Raw genomic sequence first — 21,117 nt, 5'->3', positions numbered from 1 at the left:
TGCTTAAATGTGTGGGCATTATGGACTCCGCATATGGGCAGAATAACATGACACATGAGTCACTGTGTGTCTGTGAAGCGTGAGGACTAGACAGTGTTAGGGAAATAACATGACATGTCCATTAAAACAACAGATTTCAATGAAGTGGCTTTATGTAAACCACAGCTGCGGAAAATCAGGCTTACAGATACAGTGGGTGGGATTACAGTGGCCTGTCAATCACTGGCCAGTTCAACAAGAACCAGTTATATCTGTGACTGACAGCACATGAAGGTTTTGCCCATCCCTGGATTTCAAAGCATGTAATTCCTCATATTGCTAATGTAAATATATGAGTTTGGTAGCTGGGTAGAAATGCCTTCCTCGAGCTCAGCGTCGACACTAGATAGGCATTTTTCTGGTAGGTTCCGTGTCCCGCTGATCCAGCAACAAAATCACGACTCCAGCTGCTGAGCTCAGGCCAGCTGTCACAGTACAGATGTCAGAGGTAGTGTTAAAATGATCGCCTGGCTTGGTCTGGGATGAGGGGATGTGGGGGAGGGGCGGAGCAGCACTGACCTCGCAGTGCTGATTGGCTAAGGGGGTAAAACATAAAACAAACCAGTTCACAAAATACCTAAGGACTGCGGAGTGACTACTAAATTCTTATCTGCTTTATTACTTACCGATTTTATTTTTAGTTTGGGGCCTTGGAAAACTTCAGCTTAATTTTCTTACCAGTCAGGCCTTTTGGCAGCAGAGCTGGGAAACAAGCTGTCAGAGAAACTCCGACCGGCAGAGTGAGCGTGACCATGTGATACTGCGACCCGGTACTGGGTGACACGATTGTTAGGGGACGTCCTCTCCGGGAGTAAAGGTGATCACACGAAGAGTGAAGGGGGACGTCAATGGGGGGTGAAGACAAAAATATAGAGCAAAACCTGGTGGTGAAGGACGGAAATGAATCAAAAGTTCATGAACCACAACGTGGCGACGTTAATATATGTTAATATAAAAATATATGTGATTATTTTAAATAATCAAAGAACTATTTTCATTCACAGCTTCTGAACTGTTTATGCAGTACTGAAGCTGATTTACCTGTTTAAATTTCAATAAAAATTTCAATGAAAGTATTTTATATCTGTGTTTTTTAAAAATCATTTTTTATCATTTGTCACCTAATCTAATTATTGAAAAAATGAAGTGAAGAACACCGTCAAGACCCTAAACAGTATATTGGGTTAAAGTTTTGTGAATCCTTTCAGACAGAAGGTAATTAAGAATGAAATGGAATTAAATTGAAATGAGTTAATGAGTTAATTGGAATGAAATTTCATGTTGGATCCAGTAGCACAGTGCCGGAGATTTTGGACGGGAAGAGAGAAAATGTTCCAATTCCGCTGCTGGCTTCCGTGTTCCCCTGAGGGCCCGTCTTTTCTGGGGGGGGCCGGAAAACGGCTCTGAGCCTCCGCGTCTCCTCTGCCGCGATGCCGACTTGGCGATTCGCTCTGTTCCCACAGCTGCGGTCCAGCGCCGACCGCGAGCAGGACGGGCTGACCGACTGCCTGACCATCCAGCCCCTGCAGCCCCCCCTGCCACCGCAGGAGGTGGGGGAGTCTGTAGGCGGCCCGTCACCCGCACCCCCCCACGACCTGTACAAAGGTAAACAGACACCTTAAAATTCCCCTACAGTATATCACTCACGTCTGCTTAAGCGCGAGGAAAACTGCCACGTCTCTGTATATTCATACGTACGTTGATTATTCATCGGACTTTAATCTAAAGGATTCTTTGCAGAGCTGCCTGTTCCTAGTCAAGAACTTCCCCTTGGAGTGTTTGGCTCAAGGGTACACCAACTGATTCTCTTCCCAGGATTTGAGAATGCAGCCCTGTGGTCAAACAGCTCTGTCTGTCCAGCTCTCAGTTTCGGTGACCATCCATCCTCCCCCTCTTAACCTCAGGACTGATGTCCCAGTCGCCCGGAGCACCATCAGGTCACCTCTGTGCAGGTCCAGGTCCAGCACACCTTCGCCCACTGCAGGACAGTCACAGGTACAGCGCCTCCGGCTGCCTCATCTCACACGCAACTGACACGTGCAGGATTCTCTCTTAAAACGTAAGCCGCTAAAATATCCTGATTCCCGTCCAGCAACCGATTAAGTAGCCCGAAGGCAGGTCTCCATTCTCTGTGGCAAAGACGGCAAACAGAGCAGAGGTGATTGTGAAACTCGATATCGTTTGTCCCATCGAGTTGAGTCGCAGCCATATTTCTGCACGATGGAAGCGCTCCGCTTATTGTGTTGCTTAACTTGTTTATAAAGGCTATAATCAAATCGTGTGTTTTGTTGTCAGTTGTTGCTACGATGGGTTAAACAATGCGAGAGCTTAGCAACCACTGAATAGGGAAAGCGCTGAGAGGGTTCGCTGATGCCGTGGCGGAGTATGGAAGCGGACAACTTTTACTATGTTTAACCGCGGCTGGCAGTCCCTCAGGAATCCATCCGAGAGGATCTTTTATAGAAAAGTAAGCGACTTAGAGTAGAATGTTCCTGTTTGCTTTGAATGCTGGGTAATGAAAGCACGGCGGTGAGTCCCAGAAGAGCCCCCCCCCCCCAGGCTGCACTCCCCCCCCCCCCCCCCATTCCCGCTGGGCTGCTGATTGAAACTCCACTCAAGGTTTCCATTCACACAACATGAAAGGAGAGAGAGAGAAAAACATATACACACACACATAAGAAAAGACTTATAGTGTTCAAAACGGCGTGATTATGAGAAGAATAAGGGAAGGAGAGGGTGCATTATGCCGGAGGAGTAACTATCAGAAATAGTTTGTGGGCTATTGGGGGTGGGGGTTGGCGGTGGGGTTTGTCTCAGAATCCAACTTGCAGTGCCCTAAATGACTACAGCCCTGGCTGCCCCACACAGAGACTGACTAGCCCTCTCTCACCATCTCACCCCTACACACTGAGAAATAGACAGGGCCGGGTTATATGCTGCTAAGTGGGGGGGGGGGGGGCTTGTGCGTTTGCATCCGATCTTGCGTCTGCTGGCACCCTGTGCAGCCTGACGCGGGGCGACAAAGCCCCCAGCCCACGGTGCACGTAGCCAGATTACCTCTGGGGCTCTTTTCCATCTCTCCCAATCCGTGCTGAAAGACGGGAGGATTCCGGTGTGTGGGGTGAGCGGGAGCAGCGGGATATCTAGTGATTTTGGGGGGGGCTTCGAGCTGCCATCAGCTGCCGGCGAGAGGAGCCGATCGGCTCAGCGCGGTCAGAGAGCCCCGCCCTCACTGCCTCTCGCCAGCCCCTGATTGTTACCTCAGTGGCGGTAAGCCTGGGGGGGAGGGGGGCTCGCGGAACCCAAACTCAGCCCCTTCTCTGTTTTGCCCCTCTCTGGGCCTGCATCAGTCTGTGCTACTATCCACCAGCAGGAGTCGCCCAGGAATTCAATAAGCAATTCATAAAATCTGGAAAATAGCGTTAAAGCTTGGCAAAGGGGATTGGCGTAATGGCTTTCGGGATGTTAAATCGATTGTTAAATCCCCGCAGCTGCTTTCTTCTCGCCTCTCTGCAGGTCTTCCTTCCTCCTTAAGCTCTTTCTCCATAAATGCTCTCCCGGCAACACACGCACTCCCACAGACAGTGTTTCCATAAATCCCATAAGTCTCTGGGAAAAAAAAAAACATTAAATAATAATAAAAAATAAAGTGAGAAATTCCTGCGGTTCCCAGGAATCTCGGGCCGGGGGGGTTGTTCTGGGTGTTAGCCGTGATGGAGGGGCGCAGAGCGAGGGGGCCGTACCCATCATGGCGGCACCTCCCATGTGATTCCTCGCAAACAGCAACCAGCGCCAGGCTTTATGTAGCCATATGTCTTTTTAAATTTCACCCACTATGTTGTTACTGTGCCGCAGTTATGGTGCCCTTTCGCCGTTCCACCTCAGCCCTGGGCAGGAGAGGCTCCCGGCTCCGCCCACCCCCAGGCCACGGAAGACGGAGGCCCCGTGCCAAGAGACCTGCTCTCCCCTCGGCCAATCAGGGGACACAGCCGTGGCCGACGCCCTCCTCCTACAAGGTCAGTGCTGCTCTGCACCTCCCCCCATCCTCATATTTATGTATTTTCATATTGGTTACTGCTTGAAGAATCCATTCCACCTTCACACACCTTCTGATTACTGGGGGGGGGGGGCAGAGCAGTGTTGCATTTCCAAAGGGTCACGGACCTGATTCAGTCCGTATAGACAAATGCCATCTGATTTCCTTATAAGAGCTGGATTTTCCAGGAATGGCTGTACAGCGAATATTACTAAGCATGACACAGCAGACCCTCCTTATCAGGCAGCCCATGATTAACAGCTTCAGCCATCCTGGTGGTTTTTCAGAGACCAGGACCCATGTGATCTGGCTCAAAGGAGTTACATTTAAGCAAGCTCCAGTGGCACGTCATGTGACTTACCAGCTGTGATGTCATCATCGAAGCTGGATCAGATTGGCTTTTACAGATTAATCGCCCTGCCGTTCGATTCCCTTGTCTGGATATGTTGCGCAAATAGAAATGTACTCGTTTATAGGCAGAAATAACATTGGGAGAAATGTCAGTATCTGGGATGCAAGTCAGTTTTGGGAGAAGGCTGGAGAAAATCCATAAAAATGAATATGATGGAGGAATAAAGTTTGTAAAAAGGGACATTGTTAGGGGACTTAAATGCTATTGGATCTGACATTCGTGACTGGCATCCATCCAGGGTGTCTTGTGCCTTGCTTGGGCTTTTGGGGACAGTGCTGGATAAATGCCCATGGATGATGAAAAGCATGATGGACACATGACTGCTGCCTCGTCCCGGGTGCCCTGCACTTTCTGAAAGAGCTTCAGGCTCCCTGACACTGTAATGGACAAGCGGTCATACACGTACCATGATGTGTGCATATAGCATTTCTGCATCTATGGCTTTTCATCAGGGTTCTACGGACAGATCCACAGCACGTGTCCCCCGCTGTACGACAGCGCCGCTGGCCCGGCCAACCCGGCCACTTCCTGTCACATGACCCCAGATGCTGGCTTCCAGGACGGTCTAGCTGCCGGAGAGGTGGCTCAGTACAGTCTCGACATGTTTCAGAAGGTTCTGTCTGGAATCACAGGTAACTGGTTAATGAACCGAGGAATGTCACACCTAGAGAAGGTGCACCAAATATGAGACCCATCAACCGTGTGTGTGTGTGGATGTCTGTGTTTCTGTGTGTGTGTATGTGTGTCTGTTCACAGTGAATGACTTCCACGGGGTGCCCCAGGAATTTATGGAGGACCAGGGTCTGGCCATGGCTGAGGACACCAGCTTCCTGCAGATCAGTGCCATGGACCGCTCCACCAGCCAGCTGTCCTGTATCTACTCCGAGGGGTAAAGCGCAAGTAGGAAAGGAACGTTCTAGAACATGGTATTACAATCAAACTGACTGGAAAGAGCTGAGACCTCGAAGGAACGTCACATCCATACCCAAAAGAGATCATCTCCATCTGGATACGTGGAACCAGAACCACTAGCGTTGGTCAAACAAGCCAATCACAGACATCCGAGTGGTCATGTGAACAAACAACCTCCACGCCCTCTACAGTCCTTCTGACTGCGCCTCACTTCCTGTCAGCCGTCCAAGTCTGACTGCGACTGGTATTTGTGAGCGTTATCATCAGAATCGCCACACGCCATGACATTCCCAGCAGGTCCACTGGCAAACATTTTGCAGAGCATGGGTGTACAGATTTAGACGCTTCAGTTAAACTCTGTTAAACGTCATGAGAAGCGGAAATAATCTCCGTGTCTGAGGGAAAGAGCAGCTTGTGTAATGTCGATTGGTAATGTAAATGCTGCCTAGCTGCTGGCTAGCTACACTCATCAGTATCGGTGTGTTTGACAGTGACATACTCATTCCCCTAACTGAGAGGGAAAGAAGTCTGATTCACAGGAGGAGAGAATGGGTGCCTGTCTCACTGCAGTAAGTAGGCACAGACGGACTTTTTTTTTCCAATTTCCCGGTGCTCAGAAAATATTTAGTATTCATTGTGCAGGATGATGGAAGACACTGGGCTTTCTGCTTGTATCATTATCTTGTATTATCATTTAATATTTTAAAGAAGTGCCTTAAAATGATTTCCTATGAACTCTGCAAACTTCTACGGAAACGCTACTGTTGACAGCAATAACAAAATCTGCATATACCCACAATTCCCCTTAAGTCTTTGTGTATGCGCCAAAGGTATTTGATTGGAAAAGTATCCCAGAAACCGTGACTCGGATCCTCTAACCTCATCCCAAATGACTCCTTTGATTGCCAAGAAAATGTGAATGTTACATTTTTATGACTGGTTACTGATATCAGTGATTTGGCAGTCCATGGGAGGTGGAGGAATAAATTTTAAAAATGCTGCTTATATCCCAAAAGTCAGAAATCCACGCAAGGATCTACTCCCTCGCGATTATTCTTGTCTTTTTCTTGATCTTTCCAGTTACAAACCTAAATACTCTGGAGTAAAAACCGGCTGAAGAAACTGTTTTCTGCTGAGCAGATGTGTATCTCATCATTAACAAGCCAGGATCTGACCGGTACAAAATGCCCAAAAAACATTCTCCTGCGCATGAGCACGCTCTTTACGAAACCATTGCACAATAACTGAGTTTTTCTGCACTATTAATGTTTCAAAACGCCCGTTTTCTGAGTTTAAAAGGGAGAATGGCACTGGTATCATTTTCCAGCAAACTTACCACACCCACTCACCCCCCACGATACCGGCAATTCTTGCGAAAGAACCATTTTGAAACTGGAAAAGACCGCCACCTCCTGGAAGAATGTACGAACTACACAATACAGAAGCGATCTGAATCGCCTTCCCGGGAAAGGATTTTTAAAAATGTGTTTACATCGAGTAGCAATGCACTGTGTTCTTCTGAGTAATTTAAGCGTTTTGTACATTTGTTTCGTTCAATATTATGCACTCAGAAGCCACTGTTGTTTCATGACCATACTTCTCTCCAGCTGGGTCAAGACTGTCTGCAGTATGGCTTTCACTGTGATGTCATCACAGTCTAAAATCAACGATGGGATATTAAACTTTTTTTTAAGTAGAACATTTTAGGAACTGCGATGTTATAATGTTGGTTGAATAGATTCTGTGAATATCTACAACTACAGTAGATTTACTGTAGATTTTTCATTTAGTATCCTTTGTATTATGTCTATGAATGTATTAGTCCATAACAGTACTATGTCGCTCTTAATTAATACACAGAGCCAATTTAAAGCCGCATCCTATGAACTGTGCAGTGATACCCATGACTTGTATCTCCAGGTCTTCAGCCCCCACTGCTTTCATTTTTCAGGTGGGACTGACCTGCAGCAAAATCAGCCATGTGCCTTACTATTGGGTGTGTGTGTGTGTGTGTGTGTGTGGGGGGGGGGGGGGGTCAATCGCATGCCTCACTTATGAGGTGAAGGTTGGGTGAATCACACATGCCTCATTATAGAAGTGTAGATGCATCTGGCCACTGTGCTGCATGAGAAGAACCAGGCTGACCTGGATGTGCAAACTGATCGACCATAACTGAAGCCTCGCCCATCAGGCGCTTAATGCTACCATCAGCTGCTGGGTACTGAGCATGTTGTCCTGCAGATTTACCTGGTTCTTTAAAACAAACAGTAATTTCTTCCACAAACAGGATGGTCCAGGTGCATCAATTATAATACTTTATGCTGGATAAAAAAAACGTATGTAAATTCGTAACTCCAAATGTGATCATTCATTTGTTTTCATTCTTATAAATAATATAAAGCCCTTTTGTTGTATACATGCATTTAAAATGCACAACTGATTCCCTTTATCTTTGTGGGTAACTGTAGCAAAACAGAATCAATGTGTAATTGTAATGTAACTAACTGTGCTCCATTTCTGTGTTTTCCTATGAAGTTTGGCAAAGGTGCCATGTGTGTTTGATTGAAATTCCAACTGCTGTTTCAAAAATGTGCTTGATTTTACCTGAATGAAAATGAAAAACATAAATCAATTTTGTTTTTTTTCCCACATCTTCAGTCAATTTGTATATTTTTCTATTGTTTTTTCAAGGAGAGACTAATGTTGATATATGCATGTTCTTTTACTTTTATCATAAAAAAAAAACTTTTGGAATCGATATTTTGTAGTATTATTAAAAATTACCATAAACACATTCTTACATTTAAAACCTTCTCATCAGCAGTGATATGTAATATCGGTAATATTGGCCTACAGTGTTATGCTTTAGGTGTTCGACATCATTTAGGCCTGACGGAGAACAAGCTGGAATCAAGGACTTAGCAATGATGTTGCTCTAGACCTTAACCAGGATGACACAATATAGGCAGTTATTTCTTGTCACAATTAGCAAGCTATTCACACTCCCACGTGGAATGTAGGACGGTGTTGTAGCCTTGAAGCGCGGCGCTGCTCTGCGCTTGTCGCTCAGTCATCAGAAAAATAAAGACTCGACTTCCACAATGTAACAGAAACATCAAAATAAATCGCAATAATAATGAAAATTCATTTAGAGCATGTAGCGTTCCCGTTTATTTTGGCTCGTTATATTTTAATAGCGATATTATACATATCGCATCTGATATTACGTGGCGAAGACAGCGTGAAGTATGAAATCATTTGCATTTCTGAATGAAGAAACATGAGCGACTGATCTGTGGATAGCTCATTTTTAGCTGGTTTTGTGGTAATGCGCGAGGGCATGCAGGCTTTTAATTCCCTCAACAAACTGAATTGTCGCTAAATGTGAGTTTTGGGATATTTTCAAAAATCGACATTGTTACAAAAAGTAGGCCTACATATTATTTCGTAAACAGCTTCATAATTTAGTATTATGCATTCACCAAGATAATGCGCTCTGTATGGTTATAATGAAGTGTACTTCTTCGGTTTTCGGATCCACTGAGTAAAATTTAGTTATAGGCCTACAGCAAGCCTGTCCATTTAAGTCTATTCTTAGGGAAAAAAAGAAAAATCCCGTAGTCTTTGTTTTGTCACACGCGAGATTTGCTTAGACTTTCAGAGCTTTTCTTTTAATCGGAATCTTGTATTTTAACTCATGTATTAGTACAGAGTTAATCTATAATGAATGTATCACACAAGCCAGATGTGCAGAAAGTCTGCAAAAACGGAACAAACTGGTATGTATTGATGAAAATACAATCACACATTCCCGAGGGATTGCAAACAAAGGGGACACTTTGAGCTAAACTAGAATTTGTAAACCACCATTTCAATTAAAACGACATAGATTTCACTGAAGCACTGCGTTTTTGTTGAATGCTGATTGATCTGTCTCGTATAATCGTGTGTGTCTCACTAATGCTATTGTGAAATAGCTAGATGACTCCTTCCATCAAGAAAACAAGCCAGTTAAAGCATCGGGAGAACAAGAAGCTTTCAGTTTAAAAGTAGTTTATAAAAGCCAAAGTAGCTCAAAGTCTCCTCTATGACGTAGATTATCTGGTCACCCGTATGTTAAAAAGGGCATGCATTACGTCGATGTGTTCGGGGGTTGAGGAGGGTGGCACGCGATCGAATCATACCTTTTAAATAAGCAGGCCTCAGGTGACATGCGCACACCTGCCTGGAGCATCTCCACCACTGGAAAATTCCAGAAAGATGGATAACAACAGCAACAACAATTCTTGTGGGTGTGCCTTGTAGTGCATTCTTTAAGATATATGCATATTTGTACTTTTCGCGATAAATGCAGAGTTCAAATAGAATGAAATCCGCTTTCCATGCATTTAGTATCGAAAACACAAGCAATGCAACAGGCAGCAATATTTGTGTGCTCCTGAACGGCAGCTGGAGGGGGGGGGGGTGTTCCACGAAACAGGATTTCTCGGTTAGCTGGGTTTAACTTAACTAGAACTCATAATTATCCAATACGAGTTTAGGTAAGGAGCATTTCTATTGGACAAGCATAACTTCTAGCTAAATTAAGCCCAGCTAACCGAGAAATCCTGTGGCCTGTACTACGAAGCGGGGTTACTGGCTTATCGGGGTAACTTGTCGGATTTAAGGTACCATAGTTTAAACGGACTTCATATGCGTTCACTTATATTTTGCCCAGACTACCTTAAATCTTACAAGTTACCCCGACAAGCCAGTAACTCCGCTTTGTAGTATAGGCCCCTGCTTCGTGGAACACCCCCGGGGGGCACATTGAAACAGGAACCTGTAAAATAAAACAAATTGCATAACATCTTAAAGCTGTGCTACTCCTCTGAATCACAAACAATCATCAGAGGCGGGTTTACGTCAAAATACAAGATAAATTGCAAAACGAGAGTCTGGTGAATTATTAACTAATTATTAATATGCACACGAATACTCCACATTATTATTATTATTATTATTATTATTATTATTATTAATAAAGTAACAACAATAATAATCATAATAACAACAATTTTCAGCTCCGACTCATTTCAGGCGATTGTGTCCAAGACCCCACGCTTAATTTCTCTGGTATGCGTTTCGGATTACACAGTGCATCTCATTTATGAAGAAGGGGAACCGGGCGGCCCCGCGCAGTCACGGGTAACGCGATAGCACCTGGCTGCCTGAGCTTTGGTAAAGCCTGTTCTTATACATCGGAGATTTGATTTAACAATTTCATTGTAGGTCTTTATTGTATGTCATGTTTTTGATAGCCCTGTTTTGTCTTATAATGATTTGGATTCGACAAGTAGGCCTATGTCTTATCTCATATAGGCCTAATTTATGATGAAATGTTACGTTTTTAAAAAATCAAACTTGTTCTGCGACCAGGCATAGGTTAAAGAAGGTAAAAACGAAACTCAACGCAGTGTTAAAGCTGACACTATATGACTGGAAATTAACATACTCATTCAACATACATTTCCTTCGTCTACTGTTCTTAAAGTTTACTAGTACACTAATCTTAATTAGTCATAGAACACAACCCCCTTGTCCCACAAATGCAACCTCCAATGTCAAAATCTAGATTCCATTCTTATGCAATGAAAACACTGTTTATTGAAGATACTTTTTTTCCTCAAATGTCTTGACAAGTAGGCAACGGGTATTGCAAAGCATCTGGTTCTCTCTCTATTTTATGAAGCTTTCATAACACGAGTAGGATTACAAAAAAGGGGGCATTGTAAAATTTAAATAGCGTCGTGTCAATCACTGCCAGGTTTTATTACTGTTATATTATGTTAAACCCCTTGTGTGTTAGTCTATAATATGGCTGCCTAATTTCGCGGCTTTGTCACTGTTCCCTGTTCTCGGTGACTCTTGGTGCACATTCACTAAACGGCGTGTTTCCAACCGTTCAAAGTGCAGTTCTTCTCGGGGTATATGCCATTGCATCTGTAACAGTGCCGATCTGTCTCACTATATGGACATTAATTAGATATTCTTTACTGTGCCGGTTCCGTATATTATGTCATAACGCCAGTTTGTTTTACACAAATGATCGATGTCCCCATGCATGCAGGTGGGTCACTAGAATTTACCGATGGCCAAATGGCTTTAGCAGGAACCACAAAGTTACGGGAATCAAAACCGGGTACCAAAAGTCAGTTTTGACTATTCCCTTTCAGTTTTTAGTCTGACTGTTTCTTCTTGTCAGAAAAAAAAATGTTTTTAAAAGTTATCTTTTTAACTACAAACGGAATGTCATAAACCTAAAAGTCAGACACTGGACAAAACCGTAACCGTAACAAGTGTAAAATAATGCGTCATTTAGCAAAAATATTGTTTATGGGTAATTGAATCGGTATGAGGTAGCTAAAACTGACACATAATAACTGGAAGGCAGGTCAATAAACAGATTAGGCACCATTTAAATGGCAAAACAATAACAACGTAACCGTATTGCATTTTATTTAGTTTATTAAATAACTGCACATTCAAGGTTTTTCCATATGGCAAACAGGTGAAAACATGGCACCATTAACCGAGTTTTTCCATGTATGTCCACTGCTCTGAATTCATCCAAAATCGACTCATATATACAAGCATAAAACTTTACGTAGTCGCATTTATACCGCTGCAATGTCATTTTCAGCACGTCTAATATTTTAATTAATAGAGAACGAGCATTAAGATTTTCAGCGGAATACAGATAAATATCGCAATATAAAAATTCATGCATCTAGAGGCTGCGTTTGCATAACGGACATTCACAAGATAAATTATGTGTGGAAATAAAATAATAATAATAATAAAAAGGAAATGCTAGGTTAGACTATAAATGACCAGTAAGCCAAGGAACTAACAAAATATAATTTTGCCAGCAATTCGTTAGATTTAGACAGTCTTCAAACAGCTTTGATTAACCAATAACAGCAAACCTCCGAGGGAGAAAGGAACAGTACATGGAGAAAGGGAAAGGGACTTCTCTCCCCTTTCTCTGTCTTCTCTACCTATCTTCGCCATGCAGCTGCGACTGAAGGAAGTCCCGCCCCCGAGTAAAATACAGAGGCTGCGACTGAGCCATCGACACCCCCCCCCCAATCTGCTGCACGTCCCGCGCATCATGCTGGCGCTTGCTGTCCATTTAATACGTTCGTTTTTTAAGATTAAAGATTAAATACATAAGCATCGTCTCTGCCGAATAAGTAGCTCGGTATGAGTGTGAAGTGCTAAACTGCAGGACTTGAAGTACTTAGGTTGACTCTAGTTGTTAAACCTGCATGCGAGCGCAGTAGCTGATCTACGCGTTCGGCCGAAGTCCCCCTGTCCCGCTCGTATTGTCGGTTTACTTGTTCCTGCACCTGCTGCGGGAAGGTTAACTGGGGGGTTAGCGGGGCGGAAGCCAGCAAATTTTCCGGGGGGTGGCGGGGTGCAAAACTGGCTGTCGGAACCAGTCAGGTTAAAGACCACACTAAGGGTCGGCGAAACAAAGACCCCGAAGTGAGGAATGGACACAGATCGGCAGGCGGAGCCGAGCGCACGCCACCGGCGCCCCCCCCCTCTTCCACGCCGGCGCCGCCTCTTCCCGCGCGCCAAGTTAGGTTGCGCCCCCCTCCCGGTGAGCTTTATAGCAACTGTTGCCCTGCGAATCAGCGCCATAGTCACCGTAGTCCTGGCGACTGTAACCCACCAACAACAACAACCACCTCTCGCTCCATCACTACCACCTCCACCATCCTCATCCTCATCAACACACCAGTTCTCAGTCCAGGTGAATATATTTATTCTACCTATATGTGTATCTGTATATTCTCATCTCTTGACTTGCTGATCGTTAGCTGTCTAATTTTTTTTTGTGCATCGATTTTCGCTTCGTTATCCGGTCCTTCTTCTCCTGCGAACCGAAAGGCTTACTGGATTAATTATTTCTTATTAAACTGGCTTCCCCGGCTCCGCTTCGGCTTTCTCCTTTTACGCAGATGGATCTGATCGCTACGGCAGGTGGCTGCAGCTACGGACAGCCTCTCCACTAGCTTAGCTGGCTTCATTTTGGCTAACCAATTTTTTAAACAGATTTTTTGTGTGTGTGTGTGTATGTGTGTGTGTTGGCCTCGGATGATCTCATTCTCAGCCATGCATTTCTTTTTTTTTCCAGAAGGGAAATGCCCCAGTCTTTATTTTTTAAATATGTGTGCAGTATTTCTGCCTTTTTATTGTTCTTCTTAATAGCCCCATAAGTTAGCTGGGTAAGGTGGTTCGCTGGTTAGCTGGTACGTGTTATCACTCTTTGTTTTAGCCCCGATCGTGCAGCTAGCTCCCTGCCCGGCTAGCTGCGAAAGCGCTGCCACCATCAGCACTTGCAATCCCCAATGTCCGTCACAACTGCATCCAAACCGTCGCCGACAGAGCATTTTATCAGAAATAACCCGCGCCGCACGACGTGCCCCTTAAACACAGCCCCGCCAGCCACTTTCCACTGCAAGATCTTCTTTTGAAAGGGCCTCGCAATAAAAAGTAGCGATCTATCTTGGGAAATGTACATAATGTTATCTTAAGCTGTGTAGCTGCTGTATTATGCGCCTCCAAGTTAGGGTGATTGTGAGGGAAAGCACATTGCCAGATATCAGCCGATTCATTGTTATTTTCAGCTCGGTTGCATTAGAAAATACGGTTAAAGTATTCTGCCTGTGTCGTTTCTCACAGTCGAAACGGGCTGCCTACTTACCTACCTGTCGGTTCTCGTTTCATTTTTATTATTAAGAGAAATAAACTGTTTGTAAATGTAGGAGAGGAGCGCAGGATTGGAGATGCAGGGGCAGTGTGAGGACTCTGGAGAAGGGGGGCATTATGTAAATCTCAAGAGTTAAAGAAGTAATGGCACTTTGCATGGCTGGGGACTATTGTTCTCGTTTATATTAACGGCGTTCTTCTAGATCCGCAGAAGCCTCGTTGGGTTTTCGGGTTTTTTCGCACTCCATTGCTGGATGGGGGTGGGGGTGCGCGGTTTGGATGCCCCCGGTTTAATAAGCCTCCTTTATTTACGTCGGACAGCAGATCGAGCGGGTTTACAGTTTGATGATGCAGCCCTCAGCATCTTCCGTGTGCCCGGGAGCGTTCAGCACCAAATAGGGAAAGAAGGAGCCGAGATCGGTGCAAGTCATGCCGAAGGAAGTCTTATAATAAAAGTGGAGAGGGGGGCTGCTTGGATCATTAAGTTATCATGTCACCCGTCCCGCCTGCATCGTACAAATGAACAGATATTTATGGAAACAAGTCTTTTGACTCGGATTTGAACTAAATGTTGTGTCGGGATTGGAATAACAGGTGTTTCTGCTATGAACATCCAACTCAATTCCGTAATTGTCCGCGTGTCAGGTTCATAGTGAATCGAGGCAAGGATACAACCTGAACGGCATGGCAGGCCGTCACACCAGCTGCTTAAAACACCTGTTGGATATTGGATTGAGACTCGATTGCCAAGAGGTTGGACATTTACTGTGGAATGGATGTTTGTGAGAGAGATGAGACAACATGTTGTTATGTGGTTTATTTTTTACCTGGGTTTCATCCTGCCTTTGTATATCAGTGACGTAAAGTAAATTTCAAAGTGTAATATTCTGAAATATTGCTTTTCCAAAGATGCACTGGTATGAATTGCCTACAATCTCAGCATTTCATGATGGGTTAATGATGTAAAATTTGAGCTGAGCAAACACTCAGTTGGGCAGTGTGGCTGTACGAGTCCTTTACATCCAGCTTAGGTCGGCAAACTTCTCCAAAGATTTATAACTTTTGTCAACAACCTTTTTAAAGAGACAAGTGCAGTCACATTCCCTTCGGTTTATCTTTTATACATGACTCTTCTTAACATGCTTAACCCGTAGCACCGAACTACATTCATGATGTAGAAATCACAAAACAAGTAGATTAGAAACTATGAACAATTATATAAATACAGAGGGATTTAATTGCTAGAGCTATATAAGTTGATGTAAAGAAGGAAGATGCCAGAAGACATTGTTGGGGGCAGTTTTTGTGCATGCACTCACACACACACACACACTCACACACACACACACACACACACACACGCCTGTTGTGTGAGCTAAGGCCTCTTCCATAATCCTGGCGGGTCTCGTTCCTGTCCCCGTGGGACAGCCCACCCTCCTTCCCAGCGCTGGGCTGCTTCTGGTCTCATTTTTACTCTGGCAAACTCGGCACAATAGATGATGTCCGAGGTCCATCGTGTTTGTGGATCAGTGTAAAAGTCACCCAGTTCTCCATCGTGTGCGAGTAGTGAGACAGACAAGTGTTTACGGACGATTCATAAATGTGCAATGAGTCATTTAAATAATAGTAAATAAAGATAAATTAAGTCTTTGAGAATTAAGTACATCAACAGAACAAAGTAATTACACTTTTTGCTGTTGCTCTTATGTTGCTATCATTGTGATATCTAACTTTTCCTGTCATATGACCCTCCCCAGGAAAAATGGTGGGGAGAGGATGATGATGTCATTACTATTCATTTATTTTCGCAAGAATCATCCTCTCTGATTAAACGTATGGATGGCTCCGTGTGTCGTCGTGGTAACCCCACACCCCAGGCAGGCACTGCAACACGCATCACTTCCTGCCCTTCTCTCACCACGCGTGCTCACCGGCACTCCTGTCTGAACAGCAGCGCAAACTCACCGTGAGAATGAAGCATTCCAGTCGGCATGGCAACGGCTGTCCCTCGAGCCCCGGGGGGGGGGGGATCAGACACACACGCCCTAACATGCGGTACGGGGGGGGCACTGCTGGTACGCCATCTCAGTCGCTGGGATATGAGCGGGGCTGTCCACGGGGTGAGGGGATGTAGTAAAGATGCCATTTATTCTCATCCTCACTCCTCTTGGTGACAGTTCCTTCAGTGTCATCGCTGGTGGGGGGTTTAATGTATGTGAACAATGGCAGATGATTTGCTGAGCCCTGTGCTGTATTTACGTCCAGAAACTATTTTGGACCTGGACGTAATGCCTCAAATAGATTTCTGACGGTCTCAATATCGGTGCGGCATGTCAGCCTTAGCTGGTGGCGTGATCAGGGTTGGGACGGCGTGGGGAAGACCTCGTTAGCTTAACAGGAGAAAGCCTTCCGTAAGACATCAAAACAGCACTTATCTAACGTGTATCTGTGCTTTTCTGTTAAGGAATCTTCATCTGGTCGTTTTCGAGACAGCTGGGAGGGTTAGGGGGTTTGGCCCAGTGGGAGCGTAAGCCAGCGTGGGGTGTGTGGTCTGCTGTGGCCGGATCGACCCACGCCATGTGTCGGGGGGGGATGCTTGGTCTGGGGGTGTCAACTGTTCTTCCGGTAATCTCGTTAAAAGAGGAAGGTATAACAGCGGCCTAAAGCTAAGCTCATTATGTCCCAAACGGACTTCTGTGCGGTGAGGAACGCAGTTTCTTGCCGTAGTGTGTGTGTGTGTTTGTGGGGGGGGGGGGGGGGGGGTTTGTACAGTGGGTTCTTGTCTGAAGATTTCTATTGCACTCTGTGCCACATATTTTTAATGTGGAGCCAAGCTGTGAAGCGGGTGAGGTTTGCAGTCGGTCTGTTCCTGGGTGACACGATTGTTCCAGACGAGGATCAAAATGTGGAATTCCGTCTTGCTTTCTCTTCCGCCTTATTTCCTAGTCGGCCGTCCTGCCTTCCCATGCCAGGCCTTTCGTGGGACTGTAATGAAAACACTCCCGTGATCAGTCTCGTCACTTCCTCACGCTCCCTTCTTCGGAAGTTCCCGCTGGTGGTCCATCCACATGACGCAGGGGTGCGTCGGAGCTGAGTGAAGCTCAGAGTAGAGCAGCAGTATGACCTGCAGCTCACAACCCACTCACCACCAGCCCCTCGCCTGTCCTGACTCCTGATTTCAGCCGACTGCGACTCTTCATTTAAATGACCTTTATTTCTCACACCTGCCTGCTTCTGTGGTCCGGAGGGTCGGGTGGTGGGTCAGCGTAGGTGCAGTGGTACCAGCTGTAGGCAAGGGGTGGACAATAGGAGAACTGTAGGGTGCTGGGACAGGCCCGGCCTGCAGGTTCCGACCACTAAGCTTTTCGTTACCCTCATCCCAATCATCTATCTATCTACCTATTTATCTGTCTATCTATCTTTGAATCCCTTGTGCAGTATGGGATCTCAGATACCCTGCAGCCTCTCCCAGACGGGTGTGAGCACCTTCCTGCCCAGGCTGCCAGTCCATCGCACCAGGGTACATGGACCCCCTTTGGGAACTTTAGAATCGCCACTTCGCCACATACGTGTCTTTGAATCGCGGAAGAAATCTGCGTGACACGGGGGGAACGTGCAAACCATACAGCGGGGGTGGGATTCGAACCCCCAAGTCTGAAGCTGCGTGGCGGCAGAGCTACCCAGTGTTATTAAACATGTAATTGGATTTTATGCACTTGTGTGTGTCTGTCTGTGTGTGTGTGTGTATGGGAATCTTTTAATATGGCTTCGAAGAATGTCTCTGAACATATTGCTGATCCAGATTTACCGCAAATATGGCAGTAGGAACGTTAAAAATGTTCTCGATATCACATCTGTTTCTATGACAACACATCCACATCAACTCTAGTAGAAAACGCAGATAAAGTTGCGGCACGGAGTGGCAATTTGCTAGCGGCTTGCTAACGTTAGCGGCTGCCGTGATACACCCTTAAGGCTGTTACTTCCTGGAGCTCCCCAGTCGTGACCCCCCAGCCCTCGGTGGCGGGGCTCTCCCCCTGCCCCTCCTCCCCACCAAACCCGTTTACGTCTCCGTACACGTCAGGCGCCGTGTAGTGGTGGACGCGGCTTGCCACGACTTTTAGAGACGCGCCCCTCCGGGCAGACGCTCTGCCGGTTCTCGCCGTCCTGCCCCGCTGCAGGTAAGGCGGCCGGCGGCCGTTTGGGATTCGTGCGGCTGTGGTGGTGCCGTGTGACGTGGCAGGTGCCGGTGGCTGTTCCCTGGCTGGCCGAGGCTTCACCTCTGGGACTCCTCCTAGTCCCTGAGATTTGCTTCTCGAACAGCTGGGATTCTGATAAGCATCTGCGACTCAATACTCAGCTCATGTGCTGTGTAGCTGAAGGCCGTATTTGCCTGATTTATCTAAGTGGACGAACCGCAACTAAATGCGGTTTGAGCCGGACCCTGGCCGCAGGGGAGCTCTCCGGTCAGACCCTCACCCAACCCACAGATCAACATCACTATTGAGTGTCTTTCGCCAGGCCCCTGACAGTGTCATCATCCCTATCTTCAGTCCCTCTGGCTGCAAGCTAATGACCCTCGCTGCTGTGCATCACGTTCATGATGTGTGTCGCATTCTTCCTGTCGTGCTTTTATGTCATGCCCCTGCATTTATAGAATTAATGTTAGATTTCAGGATTATCGAAAAATATCCTAATACAGTAGCTTTCAGCTTAAAGTGCTTGAGTTTATTTGAATGAATATATTATTCTGTTAAATAAAGTTACATTAGAAGTGAGAGTAATTGCTGCTTTAAAATGGTCTGTTTGGAGCCCGTCCCATCTTACCATTAAAATGGGATCATCAAGATGCAGCCTTATTATAATTGACAGATATTTGGCTCCAGAAAGCGACTTTAGGATCTTAAAGGGACGGCAGCGTTCAGGTAGCCTTCAGGTTCGACGCCCATCCCTTTAACTTCTGCATTATTTCCTGAATCTGAATCGTACCCCTCGGTTGGGTATTAAAGTATGTTTTTGAGACAGAGGTAACCCAAATCAGCAAGGGGTGACATCAACCATCAGGAAATACCCAGAATCCTTTGCAAAAGCCACATGGCCGCACCAGTGCGCAGACCGTGACTGTTTCGTCCGTGTAAATAGATGGAGAATGTACCAGCGCGACGGTGTGCATTCATGTATTTGGTGGACATTTACCCGTCTGGGGCCAGCGTGGAGGCATTCCAGAAGGCCGCTTGCCGAGCATCTGCACGGCTCAGCTTGCGTTTCCCCGGACAATCTGTCAGAGTACCTGCAATATGTTGCGGACGCGGCTCTCTCCCGGGCTGGGAGTCGCAGGCAGTGGTGCAGTGGGCCGACTTCGCAGCCAGCAGGATGCAGCGTCGCCGCTGCCGCCGTCGCACTGCGCGCCAGTGCGCCTCCTCCCACTCCTCGCCGGCGATTTATACCGCAAACACGCCGCAGCGAGTCAGAGATCGAGTAAACAGCGTGCGGAGCATCCAGCCAGCTGCCACGGGCTGATTGCCGGGCCAGTACTGCTGCTGCTGCAGTGCCACAGTGCCACAGTGCCACGCCACAAGCGGGCGCAGTTCAAGGATACAGTTCTTTCTTCACGATGTTTTGCAGTCGCCTCCTCCCCCAACCTGTTACCTAGGTGACATTCCTTACAGCCACGACTTAATTTCTGCTTCGTTAAGATGTCACGCCACGGCACGGCAGCCTGACGTTTCATTGGCTGGTGTAATTTCCGCCCCAGTAAATGGTTTCTCTCGTCGATTTTCATTTATGTTCATACTTGCGGTGGCGGGATTGACAGATTGTTAGGGGGAGGTTGCTCCCGCTAAACGACTTTGGGCCACAAATCGCTGGGTCGTTTTTGGTTGATGGTGGGGATTCCCAGCCTCTTGCGGCTGCTTGTTACACAGTGTTAGGTTTCCTGATTAGGTGCGGTACCCGGGTAACCTCACCCCTTTGTGGCTGGGGGGTTCGATCTCTCCTGCTGCTTTTCCACGTTCTCCCTCTGCTCCTTGGGGTTTTATCCCGGAATTCCACTTTCCTCCTGTCCTCCGGAAACAGGTGAATTGGGGCCACTGGGTACATGGCCCCATCGCTTGCCTTGCGCCATGTGCTGCCCGGGGTGCAGTGCAGGCACACAGTGACCCTGCCCTGGATAAACAGCCAGGGATGGATGAATGGAGATGCTTAAATTAACCCACTGTTTCCCGAGAATAACATCGACAGCGGAAGAGGCTCCTTCTGCTTGCTGAATCCGCACGATTGTAAATGTGCAACATTACTTTGCGCAGCATAACTGTGAAATATGCATTTCATGAATTAGCTGGGAATTCAGAGCTTTGAATACATGTCCGACAACACTCAGTACTCAACTGTTTAGCCGCATAACTGTTTAATTAAAACGTGGCTCCCAGTTCGTCTTGCGGGGAGACGGTATTCATCCGCCGCCTGCCCCATTGTTGGGGCCGGTTGCCGAGATAATGCATCCGCGTTTAGCTCGAGATGAGATGGAGCACTGAGCTGTGGCCTTCAGCTGCTTACGGAGTCTTCTAGAAGGTAATTAAAAGGTCCTATTAGGGCTGCCGTATCTACACTGGCGTGTCGTACAGCAATAAGGATTCAGAGAAGTGACATGGAGTTTTTCCAAAGCAAATGGCGTCATTATGAGAGCAAATGTCGCAACGCTGAGGTGGAGGTCCAGCATCGGAAAGTGCTCCATCCACAAACAGTTTTACAGGAGGGAGTCTGGCATTTATTTGCCTGCGGGGTGTGTTTTTTATTTAACGCAAGCCGCTTCATGCAACTTAACCGCATGATGACTTTGTTGGGGACATGATGGCCTGACTGAGGAGTGTAATTAGTGTGATAGACTGGCTGCATTTACAGGATTGATTTTATTCATTTATCAGTCAGGCTTCTGACTTGCTGGCTTCCCAGGATGAGT

At 46.3% G+C, this 21,117-nt stretch overlaps 1 protein-coding gene across 1 annotated transcript in view; it reads left to right on the top strand.

The window, feature by feature from the left end:
* LOC125728011 (zinc finger protein GLIS3-like) overlaps positions 1-8,149 on the top strand; it is a 30,021-nt gene extending 21,872 nt beyond the window's left edge. Inside the window, exons 7-11 of the mRNA XM_049005038.1 lie at positions 1,503-1,644; positions 1,944-2,034; positions 3,895-4,055; positions 4,940-5,119; positions 5,244-8,149. Of these exons, the coding sequence (XP_048860995.1) occupies positions 1,503-1,644; positions 1,944-2,034; positions 3,895-4,055; positions 4,940-5,119; positions 5,244-5,380 (711 nt within the window). The 3' untranslated portion in view covers positions 5,381-8,149. The remainder of the gene's footprint in view (positions 1-1,502; positions 1,645-1,943; positions 2,035-3,894; positions 4,056-4,939; positions 5,120-5,243) is intronic.
* Positions 8,150-21,117: the final 12,968 nt, after the last annotated feature.

Source organism: Brienomyrus brachyistius, unplaced genomic scaffold (assembly GCF_023856365.1).
Source record: "Brienomyrus brachyistius isolate T26 unplaced genomic scaffold, BBRACH_0.4 scaffold143, whole genome shotgun sequence".
Taxonomy (NCBI): domain Eukaryota; kingdom Metazoa; phylum Chordata; class Actinopteri; order Osteoglossiformes; family Mormyridae; genus Brienomyrus; species Brienomyrus brachyistius.
Note: the sequence above shows the minus strand (reverse complement) of the source record. Positions and strands in the feature narration are given on the sequence as shown.